The 22,686-nt window shown below is 38.3% G+C and overlaps 1 protein-coding gene across 4 annotated transcripts in view; it reads right to left on the reverse strand.

Moving 5' to 3' along the window:
- slc25a21 (solute carrier family 25 member 21) overlaps nt 1-19,056 on the reverse strand; it is a 70,174-nt gene extending 51,118 nt beyond the window's left edge. For 3 of the 4 annotated variants that reach the window (XM_060879957.1, XM_060879959.1, XM_060879958.1), the window contains exon 1: nt 18,841-19,047. In XM_060879957.1, the coding sequence (XP_060735940.1) occupies nt 18,841-18,904 (64 nt within the window). In that variant the 5' untranslated portion in view covers nt 18,905-19,047. Of the gene's footprint in view, nt 1-18,840 lie in introns of all 4 variants that reach the window. The other variant, XM_060879960.1, reaches the window with a different exon arrangement.
- Between the last annotated feature and the right edge of the window lie 3,630 nt (nt 19,057-22,686).

Raw genomic sequence — 22,686 nt, forward strand, 5'->3', positions numbered from 1 at the left:
CTGTGTAATTCTTTATTTTTTACTGCAGGCTGGGGTGAACAAAGTGCATGTTCTGTTATTCTTCCATCCTCCTCTCCCTACATAAACTGTGCAGATTTAGAGCAGCGTTTCATCACTTCCACAGGGACCTGCATTAGGACCGCTTCAGGTCTACAGACACTTCTGACTCACAAGCACTGAGGATAGACTGCTCCACCTTAATCAACTCCATCACATCAGGTCCCAGTGCACAGTTGCTTTCAATTGAGTAATTTTTTTTTTAACAAGAAAAACAAGAAGTCATTATTGGATAAATGGACATTTTAAGATGTGTTTTATATGTGCTTGGAAAAGCTGGAACCAACAAATAATAAGGATAAAATATGCAGTACAAAAATACATGTTGTCTGATTTACATAAGTCATCGGGAACATTAAAATAAAACTACTATATGATAGTATATTGTAGTATACTACCATTGTAGTATACTATTGTATTATATATAGGATGATAAATATATATACATTTTTTTATATAATCATCTGATTATACAAATATTACAACAGTGTTCCTGTGTGCCTGTTCTTCTGAATGGCATCCAATATCTGAGTTAGCGTATTGAACAAAAAAGTAAAAACTAAAAATGAAACCTATAACATATTATGCCTGTATACATATAGTGATACAAGATATAAGCACCAGCGAATGGCAGCTTTTATGAATTACAGAAACTTGTGTTGAATGCACAGTGAGCATGCTGAGTGATCTACGATTTTACTTATTTTGTGGTCTTGCAAATGACAAGGCATTTCCAAGTAGTGTGTCATGACTATGTCAAAAAACAATGATTAATCACAATTAATAGCCAGAATCGCAAGACAAATAAAGACAGTCTCAATAATAAGTTTGGTCATAAATATGTAACAGTAGTAAGCACTTTCATTGGCCGTGGCACTGGCATGATTTAAATTATATTTGCAAGTTTTAAAAAGGCAGCCCAAAGTTAGGCAGCCATTCCCAATAAATTTCAGTGAAAAATAAAGGATGGAGTCACTTTTGAAGTAGCCGTGTAGCAATCGTGGTCTGTGCGCCTCGCTCACCAGGGGGGTCCATCAGCAGTATGTTTTATCAGTATCTCCCATTTGCTCTGTAACAACTTACAATGAGTTTCATATGTCTCAAAGAGCACTTGCATGTAAGTACAAAGACACAGACAGAAACAACTACAGTCTCCGATTACTTTCTCATTTCACTTCTAATCAGTTTTATCCTGGACTTCCAGGATAAGAAAAATCCAATCGCATGACTTGTGATCTTTAGTTAGTTCAGAGTTGGCTATTATAATTGACTTCTATTTTACTGACATGTTGATCCATTTTCACGTTGGTTAACAGATTCCTACAGTGTTTACCCACAATGCTATTGGACAAACTCCTGGTAGAGAGTGAGTGGGATTGATACCTTGATGTTTCTCTAACAAATGTGAGTGTAATGCAGCATTAATTTAGTCTGTATGACTGTCCAGCTGTCTCATCTTCTTATTTATATGCTCTGCTTAAACAGATACTACCATCAGTGGCATCAATTTGGTGCTTGGTATATCATAGACTGCCAACGAGTAAAGCCAGGTCACTGACAATACTGCATCATAACTGTATTGAAATCTGGGATGAATGCCATTACTGAACCCTTTTCGGGCGCTAACAACAAAACCTGACTGTTATCCTGTATGATGACAATGCAGCATCAATCAACATATGAGCACCAAAATCCCAAACCAATATTTCTATATAAACACATTTAACGTGTTTCAGGGTGGAACTTTCCTTTAAACTGTACTGTAGACATGGACAGCAGCATGACCAATGCATATGTGGGTCAAATGTATAAAAAGCAGGAGCCAAAAGGTATAATTAGGGAATGTCTAAAACAAGGATTCCCCTTTAAAAAATAAACACTGTAGGCCAGTGGGAATGCAAATGTGTTAGCACTGAGTGAGGCACAGATTAGCCGTACTGCTCTAGTGCATGTGGATGATGACTCACTCATTGCTGCTCACATTGGCACAGAAGGGGCTCCATATCTGGCTCTCCATGTGCTCTGCTCTCACTCTTAAAACAAGGCCGGTCCAAAGAGCAAACATCAGCTGGGAGACCACCAGGGTAACTCGCTCGCCATGTATTTGTTTAAACTTTCACGGCTTGGCTCAGCTAATCCGGGGCCATCTCTCACCCTTTGCTTTTTGCCTAGTTTGCACCCACAGGCAACAGGCAGCGGAAGTGTCTTCCTCCAGCTGACCCTGGTGGTGATGCTGCCCTCTGGCCTTCAGTCATGGCAGGGGTCTTGACCCTTCCAACTCTTCCCACCAGGCCTGACTGGCTCTGGGCCATTTGCACAGGCCTCATCCAGAGAGGACGTAAGTCATCTGCATTTGCCCCTACTAACAGAACGAGGCTCCAGTACTGCAGGCCGAGACGGTTGGGAAAAGAATGAGCCGGAGAGATGGATGAGCTCTCAGGGTGGCCGATGCATCTGGAGGCCGAATGCTGAGGCACTGATGAGCGTGGTCCAAAGAAGCTATAGGCAGTCTGTTGTTTTATCTTCCCCTGCGACTCCCCCGCTGGCCATTAATGTCGGGTCATAAACGGACGGCGCTCAAAACATATTTGGTTCGTGATGTCATGAGCATGTTTTATAGTGCTTGCAGTCAAAACACAACCCAGCATCCACATGTGTGAGGTAAGATTCCCCCTCTCTCACTTCCCTCACACCTATGCTCACTCTCTCCTTCTTTCCTGCCGCTCACAAGCCAGAGAGCTGCTGCTGGGAAGAATAAGCATGAGATGAGGCAGGCTGTCTGTGCTCAGGATGGAAAACTGGAACATGCTTTATGATCTGTGCTCTCTATCTTCCAGTAAAATTCACACCAGAGCTTTTTCCAGTATAGAAGCATCACCAGCTGCCCAGCCAATGATAACAGGCTGACGTGCGTGGAGGAGCAATCCAAACACATCAGGAGAAGCTCTCCATGGTGGAAATGCCTGCAGGCCACTTTTTCTACATCATCTCTCTTTCCACAGCCTTCTGAAGCCCAAACACACAAGCACACACACATACAGGGATCCCCATTTAGCCTCACTGCTAATGACTTGCAGCACTAATTGAACCATGCAAGATTCCATCTCCTCCCTTTCAGGACACAGGATGAAAGCACCTCATTATTTGGTGAGTTCCTCCTGTGGATGAAGGTTTGGATGATTAGACAGTTGTCAATGGGGAAGCAACAGGCAAGAAGAGGAAGTTAAAACTTCAACCGACTGTTTTGAAAAGGGTACTTCTTAAAAAAAGAAATCTATAATAAATACAAACAAATTCTGCCTTTGGTAGTTATTAAACATAAAAGACAATGATGATAAAAAAAATGAAATAAACAAAATCAAAAAGATGAGTCTATGCCTGACACTGAACTGGTCCAGTAAACAGATGTAGTATCTGATGCAAGAAGGACAAGCAATTCAGGGATAACATGCAATATTTTAAGCCTGAATAAAGAAAACAGAAACAACAACAGAACTACACAAGCTATATGGAATTCAGGACATCCTCGCAACCTGAGACAATAGGGCCATCTGCAATGTTCCCATGCCACAGTAAATCACAGCACTGCAAGCGATGATAGGACCCAGAGTCGCCCACAACGATGCGGAGTGGAAAAATGCACATGTGTATTCTCTCTTCGCCTTGAAATTCAAGGTAACGAGTGATTTGCACAGCTAAATCAAAAGCAAGTGTACGTGAAGCGAATTTTGACTTTGTGAGAACAACATAAAGGCCCTTGAACATGCTTCACATTAAAGATATGAAAGCGCACTTTAATCCGTTTGCCTTTCCTCTCACAAAAGCAGGTCTCACAGAGACAGATTCTGTTAGTCATAAAAACATGCGTTTGACTAATGTACCAAATGTGTACCACATTATTGTCATTATTGTTATGATTTATTTTAGTCTGTGTGGGACAGGGTTGTATATACACGCTGATTCTGCTAAAGAGGAATAAACTGCACTGGCTTTCCATCCACTGCTTTAGGTATGCTTATCTTCGATTTGAGGCTTATCATTCTTGCTGATCTCTCTCTCTCTCTCACACACACACACACACACACACACACACACACACACACACACACACACACACACAGAGAGGACCACAGCAGTGCTGATGTGTGGGAGGTAGTGTATCGCATGGCCCTGTACAGCGACGTCTATGTCAAAGTAAAACTGATTCTGACAGAGCGATGGTAGTGGAGAGGTGGGCCCTCCACATCCTCCCTTCCCCTCCCTGCCTCCGTTGCTTTAGGAGATCCTATCATTCCTCCCGCAGACTAGATTTCTTGGGTGACTTCAAAGCTTGTTCACTAAGTGTTTAGAAGAATGCGATGGAAACAGGAAAATAATGTTCTGATTTCTGTAAACTTTATAACATCTGCTTTTGCTTAGTGTTGGTGCAGCACAGAGCGGCGCCTCGACTCTGCTCTTTTTTCCCCCCACGGTTTAAAAATCACCTCACACAATGAATCCAGAATGGCAAAGTGAAAAACAGCAATATACTCTCCTCAGTGTACAATCACGAAAAAAAAAAAGAAAACAGATGGTTTATTGGTGAGGGACAATTAAGCTAACATATACTCCAACTAACTCTAAGAATATGATACATGTGAGCCGGCTAACTGGTCAGTCAAACTGTTCACTTTGTCAAACATAATTTAACTAAATATATAAAGAATAGAGTGTCTGTGGTTACTGTCTTTGTGAAGAGAGAGCCCAAGCCGAAACAACGTTATCATAAATGCGCCGTATGACAGACAAAAGTACCTCTGGTGTGCACAAAATTCCCTGTGCAATTTGTTGGGTCTGTCTCTTTATGCTTAAAAGGTACCATGACAAGTCTTCTCCACACACACACACACACACACACACACACACACAAATCTGTGCCCAAGGGCTTCTTCTCCTTTCCCTAACTCAATCATACTCAGGTTTCACTCTCGCCCATCCAAGCACAACTCACTTCCTCCTCCAAACTACCCCCAGCTTTAAACCGCAACCTTCTCAGAGCAACTCCCTCCACAATGCACAACACCCTCAGAGATGTCTAAATATAACAGCTGCATACATCTAACCCTTTGAGTGTAATAGATAAAGAAGTATTTCTCTGGTGACAAAGAAGACACCACCTATAGTTAGAGAGAATCCAGAATCAGGAAATTGAAGAGCTTTGAGAAACCGTGGAGTGAATTTTACTTTCCATCACACTGCTAAACTAAGTGAAAAGAAACAACATTACTCAATTGCAGATGAGGCTGTTCTGCACGAGACTGGGCAACCAGTCAGAGAGCTGGGCAATCAACAGAAATTTAGAACAATGTCAGTGAACCCAGCTGACGCCAAATACCAGCTGAAGCAACCTCCCTCTGCTCTGATCTGCTCTCTGTCATCGCCTATTCATCTTCTCAGAGCTGTCACAGTGCATTGCATTGTTTGCACATGCCATTGTTATATGCGATGGGTACGTATTTAAGGCTAATAACTAACAGCTGGCTTGTTTCGACTCAAACACGCAGGGCACGTCATAAACAGTGTTGTGCTGCATCTTTCTGTGAGTGAGCAGGTCAGGGTCAAGTGTGTGGGCTGGTTGGGTTCAGTGCAATGTGCTAGGCTCTGTATTTTTGAACACTGCACAGAGATGCTAGGAGCATGTGTTGGGTCAAAGTAATGCCGGATCCTCAAGTGCTCCGTGATCTTACAGTAAGGGGAGAGCCTTTGTGAATGGAGGTCATTAAGCTGGACAGAAGGAGTGCGTGTGCATGGTGTGGATGATTGGGGTAAGGGTCCAGGTCTGGCGGCCTACAGGCTACAGGTCGAGGCATTTGACAAAGTCATTTCCTCACTTTCCTGCAGCAGGAAAAACAGCAGACCAGAGAAAATAAACGAGGGGGAAATGAGCGAAAACAAATTAAGGTGAGCGACACTGATAGAATGGACGCCACCAGCTACATGTCGAGAAATGAAAGAAGAAATGTGGAACGAAATATATGAAAATTTGTTCAAATCGGCTCACCTTTAACTTGCAGAAAGGCATGTAAGTGAAGCAAGAGTACAACTAAGAGATGTGCTGTGACAACTGAAAGGACCTAGTGTATGGCTACAGACACACATGGCCCTGATTTCCAGTTAATCAGTTGTATGTGTAGCAGTAAACATGACATTTAGGTAACACCTCTCCCCTCCTGCTTGTAGTTTGCTCTGATCATGAGAATGTGGGTTTTAATAATTTTCTAATTCTCCAAAACTGCGTGCTTACCCGGTAAACATTCAGCGGCTGTTTGTCTCAAAAGAGCTCCCAAAAAAGAAAAAGGATTCACACGTCAATCCAGATCTGCCTCCAAACATCGCTCTATCTACTTCCTTAGAGTCTCACTTCCTGTTCCTGTTGCCTACTATAATGATAAACGAACTCGAGCGCCGTTCAATTACACCAAGAGTGCAAAGAAACAGGAACAATGGGAGCCGGCCAGCACAGTGTGGCATGGGCCTTCTGCATTCTTAGTGACAATTTAGCCTAATTAGCATCAACTTCTGCTCCATCCATCATACTCCTCAAGAAACATAAACAAACTGTCAGCTCTAGCGTAACAAACCGATCACCCAGCTACTTAACACAAATTATTCTTACATGAAATGCCGCTTCTCAGGCAAGCTTCCCCCTCTAGGCCATTTGGGAGAACGGATGGCTATTAAAATTGAAGACATATGTTCCAGTCAAGTTCAACTCCCCAGTCTGCTGTGGCTGAAGCGGTGACAGTTTAGGCAGGCTGAGAGACAGTCAGCGTGGAGCAGACTAGTTGCAGCAGAAGGGGAAGTAACAAACACACACGGCTGTGGTAATAATGTAACGACAGGTGAGACAAGCCGATCAGATGATGCTGGCTTTCGTATCTTGAAGGCTGGGCTGCGAACATTGATTTGAAACTGGACTGCAAGCTTCATAACTCTCAGGCTTGAGCAAAAAAAAAAATGCCATGTTGTTTCATAATGAGACTTTTTTTTTTTCAGACTTATTAGAAATTTGGAATATATTTTTTTCATCAAGATATTTACCTGATCATTAGTATGTTGTGGGGGTTGAGGTCTGTAACTGTTTTTAACTGAGAATTATTTTATTTGCCTTGTCTCAAATTTTTCCCCTGATTTTTGAGAAACAATAATACTTTACTCATGCCGCTCCAGTTAAAATGTTAATATTTTCAATTATCCAAGTGTTTTGTTAAGTGAATATTATAATTCCCACAATTTCATGTTTATTCCATCACTAATCCATGGGTAAAATTTTCAAATGGACCCAGAAGAATGATTATTTGCTTGTTTGTTATTTAGATATAGTGCTCATGCTACACTATTATTGATTAGATCATTTAAATGACAGGGAAAATAACACAGACACAGACAATATATATCAGGTTTTCCTCAGAATCCTTTAGTCTAAATTTGACATACAGTTTAGACGTTTTCTGAAATGAAATGAAAAATGAAAAAAATAAAAAATGTTGAAACACGCCTGCTTGATATAAATTCAAGTTTTATTTTGTGGTTTCGTTCAATTTTAATTCAACATTTTCTTTGTTCTTAATCTTAGAAGTCATTCTGCTCTATTAGGGACCTCGTGGTTAGAAAAGTGGCAGCAAGCCATTTAATGTCTTATACGCATCGTCGCCGGTGTTGAAGCTTTAACGCTTCAGTGTGTACAATGTGTAAGCAGTTGAAAAGTTACTGTATAAGCTGTATAATCAAATTCGTTTATATTAGATTTATATTGGTTAATTCAGAGCATTTTTTAAAAAGTAAATTTTTTGTTAATAATTATTTTTTTAAAATCATATTTTTAAAGAAAAAAAGACTTTTTTTGTAAAAAGAAAACAAACACACACATACAGTACACATCTTTTCTTAACCCACATCAAAACTGTTTATGGTGGGGAAAAAAAAAATCCTGATCATCATTGCAACACAAAGCAAGCTCCATGTCATGTCACGAGTGCTTGAATACCTACAGTATGCGTAAAAATCAGCAAACATTGCAAATGTCCCACCTCATTGAGCACTCTTCAATTTTCCCTTTCTTTTTTATGTTATGTAGCATTTGAAATACTTGACTAATTGACTAGGAAGTTTGGCAGGAAGCATTTGTTGTTTTAGAGGGCTGATGGTAAACCTCACTCATCTCAGCCAAAAACAGACTATGCAAACATTGCAAGACGTTAGAAATGTTCGGAAACCTACATTTTAAAAAAGTTGCAGTGGAGCCACACAAAATGACAAATGATACTTTTTTTTTTCTCTCCCACCCAAAGTGATTTCTTCTACATTAAAAACACTAAACATCATGTGGATGAAATATAGGGCCTCAAAACAAATCCAGGTTGCTCTGCTAACAACCGTATTGAGGAAATGTGAGCTTTCTTGCCAAGGTGAGAGTGGAGAATTATTCTAATCAAGGTAATTCTCTCACAAGAGCAGCATGATGTCATTTGCTGTTTGCTCATTAGCTATTCCTGCTTTATAGCCAGCACTCATTTTCATTCAGTTGTGAAGGTAAATATAAGCCTTGTTCATTTTTATTTATTTTTTTTTTTTTTTGACTTAGAGAAATTACACGCAGATTAGTATGATGTGAAATAACGAGGAAAGGGAAAATAATCTGTTCTTCTAGCATGACTAATAAATGGATTGACTCTGTCGTTTAGGCAGCTCATGCTTCAGACGGAATGACGCTTGATTTACCCACACGCAAAATGCTCATTTCACTCTCACTTCTCCTCTCACAGCTCCATTTCTCATGCCGGCTTTCTTCACTTTTCAAAGCCTCGTCTTTCAGCTGAGCTCCCATGATGATTGATAGCACTTATGAGATATTTAGCTTTCGAGAGCTTCTGGCTTATGCAGTTTAGACCTGCTCTGGCGTTGATGCTTCAGCCGTCCACATGTCATCGCTGTGACCTGAGTGAAAACTTGCTTCTCCATCACACCACTATTTAACTCATCTCCTCTGACAGCCTTTATCTCATCCTCCATTTCCTCTCTCCGTCACCCTCATCGTCTCTATCACTTGCGTTCTCACTTACTCACTGTAAAGCTGTGGGAACTGTGGCTTCGTCCTCTTATCTGATCACAAACTGAAGATCTATTAAAAGCCATAATAAAATCAGTCCATGTTCAGTGGAAGCTGCACAGCAGACATTCAGACATGCGCCTCTGACAGCTTTAAACATGTGAAATATGTAGCATGTAAACCTGCAGATCCACTCCGTTCCCTTACGTATTATTCATTATAAATCAACCCCAAAAAAAATGCTACTGCACACATTCAACTGAGAAAGACAGACACTGAGGATAGTACGAACTAACAGAATGATTTTCTACCAATCTTGGAAAAGTTTGATGATGATGATGATGATTGGTGTACAGGACAGAAAAGACTCTTGTGCAGGGCAGTACGTGAATTTGAGGGTCAGGTGCTGATCATCTGGTGGCGTTCTCAGAGACAAAAGACAACAAATCCTAGTTCAATTCGCCACAAACTGTTTCCTGCAAGCAACCTGGCCACTGCGCACCAGCACCAGGATGTTTGGCTTAGAAAAGACTTGGCTGCTCCTGCAGCCTTATTTTTGGCTGCTCTTCTCTCTATTTAGCTATTAAAGGCATTTAGGATTAATCATTTTACGGCACAATTTTTTCTTCATCTTCTTCTGCTTCAAATTATTATTATTATTATTATTATTATAATTATTATTATTATTATTATTAATAATAATAATAATAATAATAATAATAATAATAATAATAATAATAATAATAATAATCAGTTGTTATACAGCTATTACAATTATCTGCTTATATAAAAATATTACTTATTTCTAATGAGAGTGGGTGGGCTAAGAAAAGAAAATCCAAACAAAACATTTCCTCAAGCAATCAAAACACAAACAGACCCAAGAAAACTGCAGCGACCTGCATATAATCACAGTAAGACATTTCCTCTACAGCAAGCCTCGCCATCTACCCAAGGCCATTTATAAACATGAAGGGGGACAAACAAGGAAAGCACGGGCAGTGTCAGACTGCATTGGTCTGGATATGAGCTGATAAATTGGTGGCTGCTGAAAATTGCCCCTTGGGCACCATCCGTTCAGCCGAGTACAGCGGAGAAGGCCATTTTCAAAAGCACCCCAGAGCTCCAGCACGCATGAAAGAGGCTTCCACCAGGTGATGGGCTCGCACAGAGGAACAAGTGGTTACAGACAAAGAGATATGTCTTTGATCTCATCTTTTCTGCTTTAACCCAGATGTTCAATGCACACACACACACACACACACACACACACGTATGTGCACACACATATGCACACACTTTTATCTTTGGATTTGAAGAAATAATTATTAATGCAACTAATTTTTCCTATGTCTATATCTATATCCAATCCTGTAATAACTGTAAATAACCAAAAAGGAAGCATTTGGCGGATTAAAACAAACAAACAAACAAACAAATAAATAAATTTCTCTAATGGATCTGCCAAAATGATCCCAAATAAACCCTAAGTACCAGATGACACCCTCAACCATGCACAAATACCATGCAACCAAATCCAGGAACCAACCTGAACTACAGTTAATCTAACTCTTTCCCTCCCTTTGGCCATGTAGTAAATGTGAATCGAGTCCTATATAAATTTATACAGTTGAGTCAGTGAAACATTGAAAAGAAACAGTGGTTTGTTTTTTCCATTTGTAGACATTTGTCTCAATCTCCATTCCTCTGGTTCTGCTCTGTAGAGAGCATTTTCTGCCAGAGAGCATTTATCGAGAAAGCATCTGTCATATCTCATCGCAGGCCTGCACCACGGAGCGCAGTCTGTGTCAGCGAACTGATAACTTAACCTTTCCCTGATCTGCACTTCAAAACAGAAACAGAGTCCCAAGACTCTCGCCATGTGTGGTCTTGCTCTGCGCTCCACTACTCTCCCCAAGTGAACGCTTCGTTCTGCAAAATCCACTGAAGGATTGAGACACCTGCCATTTTTCTCCTTTGTCTGTCAGAAATATTTCTCTCTTTTTTTTGTAAGAGAGCAGTCTTGCAGCTAATCGTCAGTGTGCTATATCACAGTGTAGTCAAGACACCCCACTGCCACGTCTGCTGTTTTTTCCTGGCATTTCTGTGAAACTAATCGCTAGTCCAATCACACAGCTCGGAAATCAAATCTCTAAAACAACGGAGTCAAAACGACATTTTCCACAGCTATGTCCAATCTGGGGACTGCCTATGTTTTGTACTTCTTTTAATACTATCTTTCTAAAAGTCTTTCAATTAAATGATGAAATCGATAAGCTGTGTTCACAGAAAAAGAAATTCGGCACGCAAACATTCAGTCTCTCGGAATTGATTAACCAAGGACAAATTACAACAGCAAGGAACCATTAGGATTTTCAGTGCTTTATCATCATAAAATGATCATACAAATGCAATTAACTTAATAGTTTCCTGATAGATTGTAGCATCTCTATTCTCTCGTATTATTTTGAGTGGGCCTATCATTTACTGCTAGATAAATATTCACCACAGGAAGTTTTTCTAATTTTTTCCGCTCTGGGGCAATCACTGCAAACCTCCCCATCTCCACTCCACCATCCTCCACCACCCCCCTCACTTTTAATGTCATCCCCATGTGAAAGATTTGTAAAGTTTGTAAAGGAAGAGCAGAGTGAAACAGTACCACAGCTCTTTACTGCCCCCTAGACACAAAGTACAGCTACGGGGGGGGGACATCAGACTACAGAAAAATGTCACAAGGTTGAAATCAAAATGCAGGAATAAATCAAAATTTTAAAATGTCTAAAAGTTTATGATCTAAACAGAATCTCTAAATCTGATTGTGTGTCCTCTCCTAAGAAGTGAATTTCTACCTAGGAAGTTCCTATTTTATATTCAATAAATAATCAAAATAGGAACAAAAAATATAAAATAATACAAAACAATTATCATTAGAAACTTTTTTCTTTTTTATTTAAAGAACTCCAATCCAAATATATCCATAACATTGTTCAGATCTACAATAGTCCCTAAATCCTAATCAGTGTACAAGCTCCAAATGATCCTAATGGTTAAAAATTGCTTTGTAGTGTTGATCATGCATGAAATCGATTGAAACTGTTTCCTGCAGTACCACTTCAACCCATTGTTTTCATGCTGAAGTCATTCTACAGATTTTTATCTCACAGAGCTCTCACTTTCTCTTTCTCTCTCTCCTGGAAGTATAATGTGTCAGACAGCCAATGCAGATTTGTGAACAAGACGGCATGAAAGCCGGTCTATTATTCCCCTCCTGTAGTGTGTTAGGATCCACCCAGTGCCAATGGTTAGCATGAGCAAATAGGAATCCTAGACTTAAAGACTGTGCACTTTTCCATGACCCAATGTAATTTTTATAGCTTTATTCCACTGTATAATTTCCCATATTTCAAACATAATAAAGGGAATCGCTACGTTTCCTCCTCCGTCCTTCTCTCACTTGATCCCGATTTTGACATTTGTGTCTGCCTCGCTTTTTTTGGATGACTCCTTACTTTCGAAAGGATAATAAAAATGTAAACAAATTTAGACCCAATCTGTCTTCTCAGCGTTCACTGTGAATGTACCACATTTAAGGAAGCTGAATTTTGCTAAATTCAGATCAGAAACGTGGGAAAATAATGGTTCCTAAAGGATAAAATCAAATACGCTCTCAGCACTAGCACTTGTGCCCTATGTCTAGTCAGAGCAACATGAGCGTAAAGTGCTGCTTTTCTCTGCTAAGAAAAAGAAGGACGATCGTCCCTGAGTTTGTACACACGTTTGTGTGTCCTCAGAAACACACTTACACACACACTTGTAAATCAACGGTTCTTTCTTCACAAGCCCTTCTTTGACAGTACTTATTATGTTTATTTATAATGTGAACGTTTCTTCTAAAAAGTCAACAGGTTTGTAATTTTCTACAGTCTTGATTCTCAAATTAGATTCCGTTAACCTTCCCTCGGTCCTGTGCATGATGTTTATATTAGAGCAATGCTTCTTCTCTCCCTCATTAAGAGCTGCTCCATTCTGGTTTCTCAAAAGAAAATAGAAGCCTACGAAAATGGCAATGCGGTATTATAAGGGCAGATTCACCCACAGCTTCTGGACAGTGTATGGAGGAATATAAAACAGCAGTAAATCTGTCTCACTCGGAGGCAAAGGCGATTTTCAATTTATGTCAAAGGGCACCATAGCGAAGGCTACTGCGATTAATATATATATATATATATATATATATATATATACACATACATACATACACACACACATCACAGTGCAAATGCCTAAATCTGGTTATATCCAACGTACTACTCGTAAAATCATTTTATTTTCAGACCTGGCTCTAGGATGGAAAATCAACTTCATGTGGTCCATTTTACATCTGTATAGTCTTGTGATAATTCTGTACAATCAAAAGGTTCTCCAGCCAAAAGGTCCTTCTGCGCTTAATTATGACATTTGGAAACAGCCAACAGGACACCCAAGCCTTACAAAAAGTGAACGCTTGCACGCAAACACACAGACTCACGCACGCGCGAGCACACACACACACACACACACACACACACACACACGCTGCAAGCAATACAGTTTCATTTTCTTACAGGGTTATTCAGATGATGGCCCTTGACTACTTAGACGAAGCGCTCAATTAGGCATAGCTTGTTCAGCTGATCTTCTAGCCAGTTATGTTATTGCTGCCATGTGCTGCATTACTGCATGTATACCTAAGCTTGGGGCTACCATGGAATAGCATCCTGTTTGAAATGACTTTTTTTTTAATTGCAATGATCCATGATTCCTTGAAGCTGATTTTGTGAGACCTGTGTAATTTTTTGTCATTTTATCTTTGGGGAAGAACAGGATGGGATTTGTGTTCTGGGAATGGTATAAAATTTCAGGAACAACAGTAGTATAAAATATAAATAAATATTAAACAAACAAATAAATAAATAAATAAATACTAGAAGATAAAAAACCATAAAAGCCATTCAGTATGATTGGGTAGTTAGTGATAAAACAATGAATGTTTCTGATGCAAGCTTTCATCCTATTATTTCCTTCGAAATCACAAATAGAGTCATTTTAATAATTGCTGCCTTTAGACGAGAGTGCATAATGGTTCACAGATAGCCTCCCATGTTGAACAATCATAATTAAGCTGCTGATTCTGCTATTACAATAACACTGCAATTATTTTTATCGCTTACAGCAATATAACATGCTTTATATGTGTGTGTGAATTCGTACGCAAATTACAGCAAGAAACGTCTCCCACATGCCGTCCCTCTCAGTCCCCAGTACAGCAAGTGCTATAAATCAAGTCATTAAGATAACGCCAGTAGTTGCTGCTCAACTCATACATAACACAAGCAGAGGAAAAAACTCCATCAGCTCAGAACAGAGGCCCATCTCTGACCCGGAGCTGATTTCCCCAAAAGCAGCACACACTCGAAGTAGTTAAACAGTAGTTCCACCTAATCGGCCACCAAAGAGCAGGGTCCTAGAAGTCTTACAGGGTACTCTGGGATTTATCATCAATCCTTTGTGCAGAATATGAAAGGGAAATCTACCAGAAAACACAACAGTCACTTCACGTAGTGCTTACAATGAATCAAACGGGGCATATCTGATCAGATCCATTCCCTCCTTCTGCGATAGTACCTATAGAAAATCTGTGTATGTGTGTGTTTTCTTTTAGAGGCTGAGCGCTTACTTCATGTTTTCCCATTGTAATTCATGCCTGGCTGCAGTCAACTGATTTCTTGTGACATTATGATCCTGCACATTTCCTCATGCATAATTAGTGTTAGTGCTCAATAAATCTCCTCTGTTTGTTTTTGTAATGTTTGCTGTGGTTTACTGGAGAACTTACTCAAACTCAGAATATGGGCTTTTAATTCACAAGAGAAGAAAAAAAATAATTCCAAATAATTCCATTGCAAATATTTCCAATTCCGATAATAGACAAATTCATGCAAAATATAAAAACAGATTTTTCCATCACCCGTATTTAAATCTTCAGTAGACATTTTATAAGAAAGGATCATTTTTAGTAAAAAACATAACGCAATAATTTAAGCAGCTTATCTTTTACAGTACATAAACCAGAAGCTTAAAGTAAAACTAAAGTAAGCCAAAGTACATTCATACAGGACAATCCCAAACTGACACAGAAGGGGTAGATTTAGAGCAGATACAGTGAAGTAACGTTCCAAAATCAACATTACATCAAACATGAGATCATCTAAACATCTGTCTACAGCATGTCCACAGGGACCTCAATCAAAGCCCTGCCGAAATATGTACAAGTGTTTCTGGAAATAAATATTAGGCCTAATTGAACTCTGATTATGGCAGCCAATTGTGCCTCTGAGAGGAAACGCTCATTTGTATCAGATATCTAAAGTCAGTGAATAACCTTGCCCAAGTTTCTATTTCACTTTGCATCTATTTATTTGATCTTCCTTCTGTTGTTACTTTTCTTCTTCCTTAATCTGAATATACTGATTTATTTGATCCTTGTTCCCTAAAGCTCATTACACAGTTTAAGACCATTAAAATTAGTAAGCTCTGAGTGCATTTTAAGTGAGGGCCTGACAGTTGGCTTGCACAGAAGTGGACTGAGTTCAATCATACTTAAGCTGTCTGTCTTTTTCCGACACACTCCATTTGCAGTCGGCGGATACGTTTACAAAGAAGCTAATCATAACTTAAACATTTCTGTACAAATCTTACCAAATTACACAGAGCAACATGGAAGTAGAGAGGAAATGACTACCAAAACACTTAAGGTAAAATCTGACAGGTTTTTTTTCCTGACAATTTGGCAATAACTGAGATAAATGACTCAATAGAAATAAATGATTCATTTTTATTAAGACCAAAAAAAAAAAAAGGAAATTGCAAAAGAAAATAATTAATAAGATTTGCATAGTACATAAAATGGATTAGCACTTTTTAAACTATATGAATTATTACACTGGTGATGCAGATTTTTTTTTTTTAAACCTATTAATGTGTGAATAAAAATTCATTAATAAATTAAGTAAAAATGGATAAATGTCATGGTTTGTATTATTAGTATAAAATGTGGAATATAAAATAAAAATACTGTACACATAATAAAACATATTAATAATATTGGTTTTATGTTTAAGCCAAGAAGAAATCTAAGAGATGATGAAGAGAGATGCGGATTAACGTTAAATACTAAAATAGCATTAGCCTGAAAAAGCACTGAAAAAGTTATTTCAATATTACTTCCATCTACATGTTTTACATGGTCTATGCATTTATTGCCCAAATGAAAGTGAAGCTTTCAGGCTGAAAAAAAAATAAAATTAGGTAAAAAGATAAAAAGATACAATGCTTCCCCCTGGTGGTGTATGATTGAAACTTACAAACATAATAAATATTATTAAAGTAAGAACAGAAATGTTGGTGAATCTATTTTAAGTTCCCATCCTTTAAATAACACAAATATTGAATCGGTCATTTAAACAAATGAATTAAATGTGAGCAAATGGATACATCTATGTAAATGTCCAATTGAGACAACATTATCCAACCAGTAACCCCAAGAGCGCGCACACACACACACACACACACACACACACACACACACACACACACACACACACACACACACCTAAACCCTGTGTTGAGAGACACAGCTTAAAACTGCTGTCTCCTCAGTCCTATAAATGGAAAGCTGGACACAGAAGAACACACAGAGGTTACTCTACACGATGAGAACTGACCGCACCAGGCAGCCTATTAAACCCTGCCAACTGACCGCAGAAACAGAGTCCAGACCCAGATGACCAGTAAATATGACTACAGTTGCAGAGTTCACAGAGGACACCAGGACACCAAGGTAGGAACAGCCTTTCTTACTTACATGATGCTGTAGCAATAATAAATCTATTTCCTTTGTGCGCATTTCTACTCTTTACAAAACATGTGATCATAGGCAGCATTACAAAAATCTACATAGATATCATTCAGTGTTACTGTTAGGAGAAGTCATACCAATCCATTTAATCTCGGTTTAATGATAAAGTCATGAGATTCATCAATCAAGATGTATTTGGAAACAAAGTTAGATAAATCTATTAAAGTTACTCTGCCAGACTGTCTATTGAGAAAAGCTCAAGAATGAATACATCAGTATAATGTATTGCATATATAATTAAAAATAATCGCTATTAAATATTAATCAATTTTAAAACTGAACAAACCATGAGTTTAAGTATGCAGTCATGGGCAACCCAGGGGTATTCATTTTAAGATATCTGCCCATAAAAGCCCATCAGGATATAGGATTACTATCAAGGAGACCACCATCAAATTCCCCGTGTGTATGAGGTGTTATGTATACACTTAAAAGCTTGTTGAGATAGGAATGATGTGTAAGTAGTACTGTGCTGAGCAAATGAATTGAGTGATGTTATCACTGAATTAAAATATTCTCTGAGTACAATACATAGCAAATACCTGGAGCATTACAATTAATGTGCAATTTACATGAGTTTTTCAGTAAAGAAGCTACCAAAACATTATGGATGTAACTGAATATTAAGACATTATTCAGGTTGAATAGATAATGTGTCTTGAAACCAGAACTAGGTTGAAACTGGAGGTGTGCATCAGTACTTAAGTCCAAAAGGAAGTTAAAAAAAAAAAATCACATGAGCAACATATTTTAACTTTTTCAAGTAGGCATGACAGAGCTATCAGATATAAAACTCCAATCATTGCCACACTTATTATATAAAGGTGAGGTGGTCTGTTTCTCTATACAGTATTTGGGGGAAGAAAATATCACTGGCAGGTACAAACAAAAACACGTGCGTGAATGGGATTAAAAACAGTCCATAACACATCATTAGCGGAGGCCAATTATAAACTTAAGTGATGAAGTTGTGGATCTGTCAGAGCTGGAATTCACAGCCCCTGCTGGCAATCTAACCCTGTGTAGACATGCCATGGGGCTTTTTTAGTTCATTTTAATTTAAAAGAAATTAAACTTAAAATGAAACACTTTAGTTTTTAACTCAGATATATATAGAAACAGATATTCAAAGCACTAAACAGACACAAATTCAGATAGTGGTTTTTCACCACTACAAAGTCCAGGAACAGCTAGTAAACTGGTAAGTGCTGTTAGAATGAAACATTTACAGCAATGTGGTAATCCTAAATAATTCTTTTTTTTAGTTTTGGCAAGTTACCAGCTGGCACTGGTGATGAACCAGTTCAACCAGCTTTTCTTTTTTTTCACATCAGGATTCCAAACCAAAAAAAAGTAGCCCACTAGAATTGTGTAGGATGGAATAACATGCTTGGAGTTGATCTAAAGTTAAAAACACGTATCCTATGCTACACTCCTTCCCAGTGGGTTTCCCTAAGGAACAGACTAAAAGCGGAACTAGTAGTACTGGGCGCGTGTTCTCCAAAGATTTCTCCAACACCTTCCGGTTAGGGAATATGATCCATTTAAAAGTTGTAGACGCTTCATTCTTTAATTTAGCCCTTTATATACACACAGATTATAAGTGCAATGATTGAGCTATCGTTGCGAACAGACGAATACTCGTTATGAACAATATAAATGTGTGTGTTTACGGTACAGTAACGGTAAAGTGCTAGCTATGTTAGCCTGGCTAAAGTACAGGTAGAGAACCTACCTGCTGATCCGCCTGCAATGATCTGATGAGACGCCTCATGTACAAAACTCCTATTCACAGTCATCGCTTGTCTGTGGTTAATAAAAAGTGGGATTCAGAAATTGTTACTGTTTATAATCCCAGCAAATATGTCTATTAGGACGTAGCCCTATCTAGGAGACTCGTCCCAGCTGGTGGAACTTGAACCTGAATATAAAGTGATTGAATATTAACTGGTTACACAATAAACAGGAGGTGCTTTTACTGTGTACGACCCGCTCTGATATGCTATTCAAATGAATGAACACACAGCCGATTGGGCTGAAGCTGTAGACCTCAAGTCCAGATTGGGTCTCGTCTCATTTAGCTGCACTAGAGCTGGACTTTTAGTGCCCTTTGGGATCAGGGTCTAGATATAACAAACCATTACGTCATTACCGGTAGCCAAAGAGTTAAGATATTAAGTTTCATTAAGCGAGGGGTAAATAAGTGCTGTAAATAGACTGTATTCTATTTATTTTCTGTATCCTAACGCTTTTACTATAACCTACAGTTAATAAAAACGTATTTATAAACACCGTATTTGTGAAATAAGCCTACAGTTCGCAGCCCTAGTGTTACAGCAGCAAGACAAAAGAACAAGAGACCGTATAGAAAGTTGAACTTGACAACTGCAAAACTGAATACAAAACAATATATTCTCAGACTATAGCTATGTGCAAAATCACAAAAGTGGTTATAACAATGTGCAAAAATGAGCAACATTCTTAAAGCTAATCCTCAAAGAAGTACAGAAAATTCACCATGACATCTCAAATGGACAAGATACACGTGGGGTCGTACAGACTGGTGACTGCAGAGAGGATGTGTTCAAGTGTCCTCTCTGTATTGAGGCAGGAGTAACCTGCTGCCACCCTGCAACGAAACTGCAACTGGAAACATATGGCACAAAAAAAAAACATTAAAAAAGATAGCATGTTACAACCAAGAGGATCCAAAAGCTACTACTTAAGTACAGTTGGCTGCATATTCACAGATTCGAGTTTCCCAAGTCAATAACTCCTGAACTAAAGGGTGTTACTACACAAATATAAAAAAAAATCAATAACTTCACTGTAATACACTGCACTGTCACCAAACTCAGATCACACATCACTGATGTCCTGATAGTTATACTACAACACCTTTTTGAAGTTATTGAATATAATTTCCATAATAGTCAAGTTATTGATTTTTTTTCATTATGAAAAATCATAAAAATTAAACAAAAAGACATTTCACCCAAATAAGTGTTGTAGCTCATTTTTGCAATTGCTAAACCAAAGGTAAGTGGGGTTCAGTGCCTTGCTCAAGGGCATCTCAGTCGTGGCCGGCCCGAGACTCAAACCCACAACCTTAAGGTTAGGAGTCAGACTCTCTAACCATTAGGCCACGACTTCCCCTGATTGATTTTATTGATGTAGTACTAAATTTTTCCCTTCTTATTGATTCAACCCACTTAAACTACTCATACTATTATACAGCAATTCATCTTAAAGTATAACAAATAAAAAACTACAGTAGTATCAAAAGTGAAAAAATAAATATAGACTTTTGATAATAGTCTGGGAATTTCAGGGATTTTATATTTTATTCAAGAAAGTTTATTTGCATTTCTTTTATATATTTTAGTTAAATATAAACTTAAAGCTCACCTCAGTAATATTATAAAATATCATCAAATGTAAATGTCAGTCATTGAACATTTTAACTCTTATACAGCTGATAAACACGCACACGCACACGCACACGCGCACACACACACACACACACACACACACACACAGGAAGGAAAATAAGTAACTGTTGAAGTTTATGCAAAATATACAGTACCTTAGTAACCTAGTGAGTCTAATATTACAAAGCTATTTATAATAATGAAGAAAATTGGAAGATTCAATGAAAATTAATAATTGGATTTTTTTTGTTGTTCTCAACATTTATTCATTCTTTTTATGAAGATATTTTGTGACCCATCTATGTCAAATATAAATCTAAAATTAGGTGTAGTGAATAGAGCTTCTAAAGCTACTGCATTTATTTTAACTGTAATCACTATTTTCAAATCTCCTGTACATAAACACAGTATATACATCCTGTAAATTGTATACTTACTATAGTTGAAAGTAGGGCCTCCTCCAAGTCTGGATCTTTATTGTGGATTTTAGAAGTGTCTTGTTTGTCTTGTTTCAGACTAACAGCACAGCTCCCATGCAGAACTAGTGGTGTTTCTCTGTAATAACCACTTGTGGGCTGACAAAATATGTTATTAATAAAACTTCTCCATCAATAGACCTTGGCTTCAGGCTTGGATGGCCAGAAAGAGAAGAGTAAACATCTGCTCATGGCAGATATAAGCCAAATACATGAGTTTTAAGCAAGAATGCAAAAGTGTAATAAAAAACACAGGTTGAACTGAGTACAGCCACCTGGCACACAGACAAACTGATAATGACTGATGCCATTGCCTGCTTCTGATTTACTGAACATGAGTCGCCGTGAATATGAGACCACCCTGATGAATGTTAAGAATAATGCATCGTGACATTCTGGGTATCTAAATTCAATGCAGGCTAGAATTAATAGTGCCAATTAAATTAAATAAGCCAAAGCAGATCTAGAACATGTAAATAATTACTCAGATGCAGGATTCGAAGTGCACTGATGGTGTGACTTGATAAAAGGACACACATAGTGACACACAGTGACAGATGCAGGAGCACTAGGTTAGAGGCACAACTGGACCCAGTGTTTGAGTAACCATGGCACATCATGACTATTCTTTTGTTGATTCAAATTTAGGCTTTCGGTCTCAGTTGTGCTAATAAATACACTGTTAGCTTAGTAGCAGATACCTGAAAGTTTTGCAATAAACTTCACTGGTATTTGTAGCAAGCAATGATTCTCATGTTCCAACATGATAACACTACATTTCTGGCTGAAGTAAAGCAGATCAAAAGCATGATGCTGCCACCACCATGCTGCACCGTTCGGATAGTGTTTTTTTAGTGATTTTTTTTTTGCCTTTATGCATTTTGGAATAATGAAATTACTATAACTTTCAGAACTGGTCTCATCAGACCATAACATATTTTGCCATATGGTTTAGGGGTCATTTAGTTGAGCTTGGATGTTTTTTGTAAGAAGGGCCTTCTGTCCAACAGTCCTACCGCATAACCCAGAATTCTGAAGAATGAGAGATATTGTTGTCACATGCAGAGTAATCTGTACTTGTCAAATGTTCTCTTCTTGTAGGTCTCTTGGCAGCGTCACTGGTAAGTTTCTGTCAAATTTTGGAAGCATGCTCTGTTCTTGATGTCACTGTGCTACTCAATTTTCTCTATTTGTTCCCTCTGCTGAACAATATCCTTCAAATGAGATAGCATACATGCTTTGTAAGCTCTGTGTGTACCATGGCTTCAGGAGTCAGATGAAATCAAGACGTGAAGAAAATCCCACAGAAACAGCAGTTCTTTAGTTGGGGTAAATATGAATAATTTCACTTATATAAACTGTAAGATAATTACTATTGAACATGAGATTGAATGTGATAGATTTGTTCTGAACACAGCCATATCCTCAGTTTTCACAACCAGATTTCCATTATTTCTTCCCTAAATATTTTTTACTTAATTGTATATGTTGTAATTTCCCACTGAGAGGTTTTGCCCTGATTTACCTGATGTATTTATTTTTTACCTCACAAAATCCAACAAGCCTGGTGATAAGGCAGCAACAAACTGTTAAATGATAAACAGAATCCATTTATTTCCATGTCTTGGTTCCCCTTTTCCATTAGTAACCAATTACCTACTTGCAGCCCATGTC

Source organism: Tachysurus vachellii, chromosome 10, assembly GCF_030014155.1.
Source record: "Tachysurus vachellii isolate PV-2020 chromosome 10, HZAU_Pvac_v1, whole genome shotgun sequence".
Classification (NCBI taxonomy): domain Eukaryota; kingdom Metazoa; phylum Chordata; class Actinopteri; order Siluriformes; family Bagridae; genus Tachysurus; species Tachysurus vachellii.